This window comes from Sinocyclocheilus rhinocerous, unplaced genomic scaffold, assembly GCF_001515625.1.
Source record: "Sinocyclocheilus rhinocerous isolate Xijiao unplaced genomic scaffold, SAMN03320098_v1.1 scaffold1265, whole genome shotgun sequence".
NCBI lineage: Eukaryota > Metazoa > Chordata > Actinopteri > Cypriniformes > Cyprinidae > Sinocyclocheilus > Sinocyclocheilus rhinocerous.
Genome location: NW_015657967.1, coordinates 637,686 through 647,402, shown reverse-complemented (window position 1 = coordinate 647,402; position 9,717 = coordinate 637,686). Strand labels below are relative to the sequence as shown.

At 41.6% G+C, this 9,717-nt stretch overlaps 1 protein-coding gene across 3 annotated transcripts in view; it reads right to left on the bottom strand.

Moving 5' to 3' along the window:
* Positions 1-1,804: 1,804 nt before the first annotated feature.
* Positions 1,805-9,717, bottom strand: part of LOC107721821 (neural cell adhesion molecule 2-like) — a 407,305-nt gene continuing 399,392 nt past the window's right edge. The window contains exons 16-18 of one of the 3 annotated variants that reach the window (XM_016529987.1): positions 8,641-8,848; positions 3,260-3,379; positions 1,805-2,004 (exon numbers count right to left, since the gene is read on the bottom strand). In XM_016529987.1, the coding sequence (XP_016385473.1) occupies positions 1,890-2,004; positions 3,260-3,379; positions 8,641-8,848 (443 nt within the window). In that variant the 3' untranslated portion in view covers positions 1,805-1,889. The remainder of the gene's footprint in view (positions 2,005-3,259; positions 3,380-8,640; positions 8,849-9,717) is intronic. The other 2 variants (XM_016529988.1, XM_016529989.1) reach the window with 2 other exon arrangements.

The following is a 9,717-nucleotide window of genomic DNA, read 5'->3' as shown; positions in this document are numbered from 1 at the left end:
GGGAGCGGCTAATTATCATCAGATCGCGTAAATCAGTGGAAAATGAATAGAAATGATGATTCTGTCTGAAGAAATATGAAGTAAACATGAGTAAATATATCTATATAGCTCCATGTATATGCATCTTTGGACTATAAGCCCTTATTAACCCTGTTCAGTGAATCTATGTGAACACAAATAAACCGCTGCTGACGTGACTGAATATGAATGTGTGGCGAATTTCTATTCTAAAAATGACACATACAGATTTATTATTTTGCACTCCTGACATAAATTACTAAATTACTGTCACTGCAACAATGTTTTATCAAAACAGTGGTCAAATATCGAAGCTAGAGTCTTTAATCTTTCTACTGATGCACAGTTTGTCCAGATCAAATAAGAGTGTGATGTTTAACGTGCTGTTAAAGTGAAACAACAATAATCTGGGGCCGTCGCCGATCTTTGACGCTAAGGGGTTAATATAAATTTTTCGCGGATTTGATTAAAATATCTGGATTAAGTTTTCTGAGATTACACTGTGTTGTCATCAAGGAAACAGCTTAAATGACATAAAATTTCTCACAGAGTGTAACCATTTTTTAAACGATGCCCAATTATTTTTTTAGCATTTCTAGTATTGTACAGGCTTTACATTTTTCAATGTCAAGATTATTGTAATTATCAATTCATTTAATTTTGAAGCATATGTGACAGCATTAATTCAAGTTTCTTAATCCCTTAAAATATAACAGGCTGTCTTAAAATCAATTAAAAAAAAGCATCACCTTCATTTAAAATTATACAATCTAATCCGGTTTACGTGAAATAAACCTGCTTCTGAGCAGGTTTGAGCTAACAGACCTGTTGCTATGACAAGCAACTCCAGGATGAGCTTTGAAGAGCTTAACAATCCTGGATCATGTCAAATCACAAACAATAAAATCCATCTGAGTAATCCACGTACAAAGAACGGATCCCTGGTTTGAGACATGTGAAGCAAATTCTAGTGCCCTCTACAGCCACACGAAAACACACAGTCAGTACATGTACAACAACTCTGTGCTTGCAAAGCGTCGGTCAAACATTCGCATCTTTGTTTGTGTATTTGCTTAGAGTACATCTAGCCATACTCACATACACTCACACATGCGCACATTAATCAACATAAATTAAGAAGAGCATTTCATCTGGCATCATGGCAGTTAAGGAAATCCAAACTACAAAGTCACTTTACTACAAAGTTTTGCCAGATTTCTTTTGAGAAGTGACCCCTGTGTTTAAAACTTATGAAGACAAGATGGAAAATGCGAATCAATGAGGCCTTCAAGCTTTAGAAGACAACATATATAAGACATATCGCCTAGTTCTCACTGGACATGCCTGGAAAAATAGAAGAAATCCAATCGGTGAGAAATCCACTGGGTCATTTCCGAGGACAAACCGATGGCTCTCCATGGGAAAGTCCTACCAAACATCAAAAAAGCCAAAAACCAATTAAGTCTCTAACACATTTAGATGAGAAGCCCAGAATCTGAAATCATCAAACCTATAGACACAACACAATGTCCTGCTGGGCAGAAATTGGACTTGACATGCCTAGAAAGTAGAAGAAAGGCCTGGAAATTCAAACGGGTCATATCTGAGATCCATTATTGGGAAACGCCAACCAAAATTTAGTGCTAGAGTCATTGTGAATAGAAAGGACAGTAGATTTATCATAAAAAAAAAAAAAACCTCCAACTCAGTCTCTGTTTGTATTTGAACATATTTACACGCCCTTCGTCAGTCACCCAATGTAAAGATTTTTTCTTTTTTTCCCCTTCTCTTTTCATTTCTCTTTTATGACATTTTGTGATTTCTACATTTTGGTCTCAGTTTGCTCAGGCTGGGAATGCCTCCGGGCTCCATTATGCTTTGCTGTCGTCCTGTTTGGTGTGGATGCTGTTGTCCGTGTGGACTTTGATCTCGATCAAATCTGGCTTGAGCACCTCCTTGCCGTTCTCCTCCTTCAATGGGAGTTTCCTGCAGTCAAAGTCAGTGTTTAGTCATGATTCTCTCATCCAACATGCTTTGCAACACAAACTGAACTGTGATGAGAATGTCTGACAACAGAAGGAAAGGTCATGCATTAGCATGCATTAGCATGCAAATGTTCTACAACAGACACACGGCAAACTGAAAATGTAAGTGGCATCTGTACATCAGCTGATCATGCCGATAAAAAAAAAAAAAAAAACACTTTTTAACTAACCATCTGATAAATTAATTATAACAAATGACCCAAATCAGAAACAACTATTTCTGACCAAATGATTCAATGATGGTTTAAGAGTTAAGCCCCATTTACACCAACAATATTTATAAATATTAACTAGTTTTATAAGTTTATAATCGCGAGAGAAGACATACACTAGCAAAGAAAAGTGTATCGAGATTTGAATGTTGGCTTGAACTTATTTCTGACCTTTGGAACTCAACAAACCCAGCTACCACACTAAAGAGAGTTGGTTTTAAGGAGTACTAAAAAACATTTGGATATAAACTATAAAATATATATTAGACAAGACAAATTCATTTTTGGCTTGATAAAACCATGCCTGAAAGTTTAAAAGCCTTGAACTTTGAAGGTTATGTAGGCTTATGTTCGTTGGAGGAGATCACATATGCCTTGAGAATTAGTAAGCCATTGCTAAGGCATTCTGAGTGGTTGCTAGGGCAGAGCTAACTGAAGGATTGTACTGAGTTCCCTGGTTGATTTTTAACAGATCTAAGAGGGGTTAGAGTCAAAGACTGAGATCTCAGGTACTACTCAACATAAACTACAGCTGAAAAGTTTGGGGTTGGTACAATTATTTAATGTTAATGTTTTTGAAAGAAGTCTCTTCTGCTCACCAAAGGCCAAAAATCAAAAACACAGTAAAAACAGCAATATTGTGAAATATTATTAAAATTAAAAATAAGTGTAATATGGTGATTTGTTGCTCAAGAAGCATTTCTGATTATTATCAATGTTGAAAACAGTTTTTTTGTGGAATTTTTGTGGAAACCATAATTTATTTTTCAGGATTATTTGATGAATAGAAAGTTCAAAAGAACAACATTTATTTGAAAAAAAAATGTTTTTGTAACATTATAAATGTCTTTACAAAAAAAAAATAATAATAAAATCTTACTAACCCCAAACTTTTGAATGGTTAGGTTATTAAATGTCACTTGTAATGCTCCAAACAGCCTGTATTGTGTTTGACACACTTCACATTTCAGTTCTAATTCTTACTCTGGCTCTGTCAGAGGGGTCGTCTCATTGGGTTCGTGCACTGGACTGCTGTCCTCCTGGTTAGTAATTCTCTCTTCTTCAGTTCTCATCTCCACGATGGGCTCCTTTGAGCCATCAACCCTACTCACACAAACACACATGCTGGTGTCCATCACAGTAAAACACGCACAGCAACACAAGTGCACTATTTTTTACATAGTATGGACGGCAATAGTTCACCCCCAAATTAAATTTGCTGAAAATGTCCTCACCCTCATGGCATCTAAGATGTAGATGTGTTTGTTTCTTCATCAGATTTGGAGAATCAAATTAATAAATAACATTTATTTTATTTAACTGAATAAAATTAATTAAAATCAATGAAACTGAAAAAAAAAAAAGAATTTGGATGCAATGTAGCATTGCATCACTTGCTCTTCAATGGATTCTCTGCAGTGAATGGGTGGCGTCAGAATGAGAGTCCAAACTGCTGATAAAAACATAATATATCCACGACTCAAGACATTTTTAAAGGGGGGGGGGGTTCTCATGCTAAACATGGCCAACGTTTCAAAAAACGAGCTAGACGTATGATGGAGTATTTATGTGCTAAATGCACTCCTTCAGGGTTCGTATAAGTTGCAGAAATGTTGTATTTTTTATTATTTTTTTCGAGTATGGCCCTGTATGACGTCATAACGGGCAGAATTCCTTGTATGGACACTTCTCCAGGAAGAGCGCACACACATCAACCAGAGCAAGCGCACGCCCATCAACGTGCTTCATTCGGGTTACGGAAGTCGTCTGCAGCGCTGCACAGGACTTGCTCGATGAAGGATTTGTCATTATGTTTTTTTTTTAGGCCACGAAATCAACAATGTCACCATAAGTGTGTTTTTGGTTGTGAGGGAAAGATAACCTTGTTCAGCTTCCCAAGTTGTGCAAGTGTGTTTGTTTGTTCCCGCCATTTCGGTGACAAATGTTTTATAAACAAATTAAATAAAATTTAAGTCAATAAAGTTTGTGTTCCCGTTTTATTTTTGTCAATGTCACAGCTTGCAGATGATCGCTACGCAAAAACGTTGTGTGCTCGTGACTCTTTATCTCCGCCCTGTAATATTATTACTTTTGTAATGCGTTACTCCCAACACTGCCCACGTCACGCCTCCAGGACTTCGACAGTTTTTGGAGAGAAGCATAAAGCTGTATCTGTCTTTTATAAAAATGTTACAACTAAAGACTCTTCGGAGATATGAAGGATGCCGTACTCAAGATTAACATGAGATTGGCAGAAACTTTGTGTGTTATGTCCCCTTTAACTTAAAACCATTGCTTCTGGCTAAAATACGAGTGCCTAATCCATAATAACGCTTCCTCTAAGTTGTCCTCTCACATCAATTCCACCCACGCATTTGTTTAGAACTGTTTTGGCCTGTAAACGGTGCTTGATCTTTCTTTCCTGATTCAGACCAGATGCCTTTTTCACTGTAGGAAGCTGTATTATGGATTATAGACTCCATTTATTTGTATTTAAGATGGGAAAAAAAGTTTGAAGTTAAAAAAACCCCAAAAAAAACATCTTGATGGATTGCAGAGGATCCACTGGTGAGCAAGTGATGTAATGCAACATTTCTCCAAATTTGATGAAGAAACAAACTCATCAACACCTTGGATGGCCTGACGGTGAGTATATTTCCAGCCAATTTTCATTGTTGTCTATAAAAATTCCTTTAAGCTTGTATTCCATTCTCAATACAGTTGTGTACACGTATCTATTAAATAAGTGACTTTTAAGGATGTTTTAATATAATTTCTTCTAAATCTAAATCTCAATTTCCAGAGATTTTATTTTGACTTATGTCTCAATATTAACTACACTATAGTGAGGAGTTCAGCTGTTTCTGTGTGAAATAATATCTGATAGAACTTTCCATAAGACTCTCAGATGAAGATTATGATGGTAAACTCACTGGACTTAATGTGCCTCTAATGCAAACAGATCAATAGACTAGTGCTTTTATTAGCAAATGAATCTCATGATATCTGTCTAATGCTAAAGCAAACAGAATCATCTGTCTGATCATTTACTGAACTCACTCAGCAGAATGTTATTAAATGTGCAGATTACTGCATATCTATATGTGCATATTATTAATAGCGTTTAATGGTAATGGGAATATATTATGAAATGATTTGTTAGTTGAGGGTCAAATTTATCCCTCATTATTACAGTAGATAATGAGTTTCTATCAATCATCAGATTCAGAGGAGACTTTATTAGCAGCTCTTCACATGTGAATGTTAAAATTATTATAAAATGATTAAACACAGTCTCACAAAGATAACAATTTTCTGACATTTTTTTTCAACCAAACGTCTCTCAACGTTTGGGGTCAGTAAATTGTTACAGAAATTTATCTTCTGCTTACCAAGGCTGCAGTTATCTGACCAAAAATACAGTAACAATTGTGATATATTATTACAATTCAAAATAACTGTTTTCTATGTGAGTATATTGTAAATTGTAATTTATTCCTGTGGTCAAATCTGAATTTTCAGCATCATTACAGCATCATTACATTTCAGTGTCACAAGATCCTTCAGAAATTATGCTAATATGCTGGTTATTATCAATGCTAAAAAAAACAGTTGTGCTGCTTCATATTTTTGTGGAAACCATAATACTGTAACAGTTATGAACTCTTTTGTTGTGTTTTCACTTTGTTTCGTCATCTAGTCTGTTTAGTTATTCTGTGCCCTCGTTTAGTTCATTGATTCATTAGTGCTCATTAGTTAATTCCTATCACGTGTTTGTCATCAGCTGCCAGCCTTATTTAAACTCACTCTTTGGTTCTAGTCTTCGTCCGATATTAAGTTTGCATTGCTGTGTATTTACACCTTGTCTATATGTATTACCTTCTTCTTGGTTACTATTACACTACTTGTAGAACTTATCTCTGTCTTCGTGTGCCTTCCTCGACACAAGCATGACAGTATACCGGACCTATACAAAGTTTAGCAGCAATCTATCCTGCGTTTTGTTTGTTCGTTTAAATACAGTGTTTTCTTTTGATTTTTCCCCCCATGGATCCCGTAGAACTCTTATGTTCTGTTTATCAAGACGGCCGTCCCCAGGAGGAATATGTCTCTGAATTCCTCACCTGCTCTCAGCAGGCTTCCCTCGACCCATGGACACTTATGGACTGTTTCTGGGGTGGTCTGGATGAGGGGATCGCAAAGAGGATGCCACTGGGAGGGTCCAGGTGGACCCTGCCTGATTACATCAACCTGGCCCGGTTCCTCTGCGGATCTCATCTCTTCGCCGCCAGCCCAGAAGCATCACCCATTAAATCCATCAACTCCCCGTCATCACCCATCATGGCCGTCAGCCCAGAGCCCAGTCCGCTACCACCCCACTGTGCGGAGCCCTTGCAAGAGCCCACCGCAGACGGAGAGCCATTTCCCACTGTGATCAACGAGCCAGTGCAATGCAGAGCGACTGAGCGGAGGATCGCCCCGGAAGCAGAGCCCATTCCATTTGACCAGGTGCGTGAGCTGGCTAGAGCGCCCCCTAGCGAGAGAACAGGCTAGAACTGGACTCCGGGATTAATCTGGATGAATTTGCCGATATGCCTGATCTTCTGCCTCCTGATGAACCTTCTGAATATCCCAAAATCCCACCCAACCTCCCTCTCCTACCACCTCTTCATCCATCCTCACCACTGCCACCGCTGTCCACTGACAGCCCCTGAGCTCACCCTCAGCCCACCATCTATGCTGTGGATTTGCAGCGGGTCTGCCAGTTTCCATCGGTGTCAGGGCTGGAGGATCCCTCACCTCCACCTCCAGCCTCCGAGTCCCAGACTCCGCCTCGGCCCGTTGACCCAGTGGCTCCACCTCGGCTCCTAGCTCCCTCACCGCCACCGTCGTCCGTCGATCCACCAGCTCCACCGGGCCCTCTCGTCCCTCCGGCTCCGCCTTGGTCGGGCGTTGACCTGCCATCGCCTCAGGACTGCTCTCCTCCGGCTACACCTTGTCGCTCTGTCCCACTGGTTCTGTTGGGCTCCTCCCTCCCTCCAGGTCCACCTTGGTCCTCAGTCGCCCTGGCTCCGCCGCGGATTTCCGGATCTCCGCCTCAGTCGCCAGAGCCCTCGGCTCCACCCTGGCCCCCGGATCCTCGGCATCCCCCTGGCTCGTTGGTTCTCCGTCTCCACCTCGGGCTTCTCCACCACCTGCTCCTCGGCACCACCCTGGAGTCGTCAGCCCTTCCTCCACCATGGCTCCTCCCTCCGTCGGCTCCACCGTGGGCCGTCATCATGGCTGTGGCCTGGGTTCCACCTGGCTCCTGCTCCGGTTCCCTTCTGTCATCACCCTGGCTCCTCCCTCCGTCTGTTCCTACATGGATCCTCCTGTATCCTCCGTGACTCCTCCCACCGTCAAAGCCACCCTGGTCATCTGCCTGCCCTCCTGCCAGCCCTTCTCCTACTCCTCATCCCCTCCAAAAACACCGCCCTCCCTCCACTATTGGGTCTTCTACGGCGCGAGGTCGAGCCTTCGGGGAGGGGGGCGAACTGTAACAGTTATGAACTCTTTCGTTGTGTTTTCACTTTGTTTCGTCATCTGGTCTGTTTAGTTCTTCTGTGCCCTCGTTTAGTTCATTGATTCATTAGTTAATTCCCATCACCTGTTTGTCATCAGCTGCCTGCCTTATTTAAACTCACTCTTTGGTTCTGGTCTTTGTCCAGTATTAAGTTTGTATTGCTGTGTGTTTACCCCTTGTCTATATGGATTACCTTCTTCTTGGTTACTAGTAAACTACTTATCTCCATCTTCGTGTACCTTCCTCGACACAAGCGTGACAGATACATTTTATTTTTCATGATTCTGTAATAAATAGAAAGTTTAAAAGAACAGCATTTATTTTAATTAGAAATCTTTTGTAACATTATAAATCTTTACTGTCACTTTTGATCAATTTAATGAATCCTTGATGAATAAAAGTATTACTTTCAGCAGACTGAACCTTCAGTCACACAAAATCCTTCAGGATTCAAGGAGACGTGTAAATGTTGATTGAGAAAACGATGTCGGAGCAACATTTTCACCATAAGACTTGGCTGTCCTGTTCACAAAAAACAACCTAAACTAACCTAACTTTGCTGGTTTAAGCTGGTCTGACTGGTCTTCTAGTCTGACCAGCTGCCAAAAATCCATCAAACCAGATCAATGTGATCAACATAATTCAGGTTTAATGGCTGTTTTTCATTAAGATATGACTGAGATACTCACAGATAATCATGCATAACATAAAACGAAATATCTAGTGGAATGACGAGCGAATGAGAAAGAAGAACAGACTGAGAGACAGTGGGGCTCATGCAAACAAATGGCGGTGAACTCACAGGTATGCTGCTTTGCCCTCCTCCAGCTCTTTGCTCTTGCCGCTGGTGGTGGTTTTCTTGCTGCAGAGCTTGCGGGTGATGCACATGAGGAGGCCACACTGACGCAAGAAGAAGCAGCTGACGTCCACCAGCACCAGCAGCAGAAGAAGACCTGCCACCCCGAGACCCACCACCGTGCCGAGGCCCAGGCCGCTGAACAGGGAATCTGCTGAGACCAGAGAGCAAACACACGCTCAACAACCATTGACATCAATCAGGATGATTGAAAACACACCAATGGAGATGTGAGATTAATTCAGCAGGTCAGAGATTCATACGGTTTCTTCATGACCAAACCCTCTTGTTCTGCTTTTGTCTGAGAAAGACATCAAGGCTCTTTTAATATGTCAGTATAAAGCAAATTTTAAGAGAACGGGGAATTTTATAACATGCATCAAACATCCTCTATGAAACATGTTACGCTATTTCTGTTTTTCTTTAAAAACAAGAACAAATAAATTGACTCCTATCACACTAACATTCTCTGTTTAGTATAAACATCACTGTCAGATTTGTTTTGCTGCTGTAATGTGGTGTTTTGGGTTGTGTTTCTTGTCTGCAGAACCTCTAGAGGTGGCGGCATCCGCTGCAGAACCTCCTGAGGTGGTGGCGTCCCCTTCCGAACTCACTGCCTGCCCTGTCACGGCCACAGAGGCCATTCACGAACTCACTGCCTGCCCTGTCACAGCCATGGAGGCCGTCCATGAACTCACTGTTTGCCCTGTCATGACTATGGAGGCCGTTCATGAATTCACTGTCTGTCCTTTCATGGCCAAGGAGCCCATTCAAGAACTCTCTGCTTGCTCCGTCACAGTCAAGTGGTCTGTCCATGTCTCTGCTCCGCCATGGCTTCCTGCTCTGCCGTCATCACCCGGCCGCCCCGCTCTGCCTGCTCCGCCATGGCCCCCCGCTCTGCCTGCTCCGCCATGGCCCCCCAATCTGCCTGCTCCGCCATGGCTCCCTGATCTGCCTGCTCCGCCATGGCTGCCCGATCTGCCTGCTCCGCCATGGCCGCCCGATCTGCCTGCTCCGCCATGG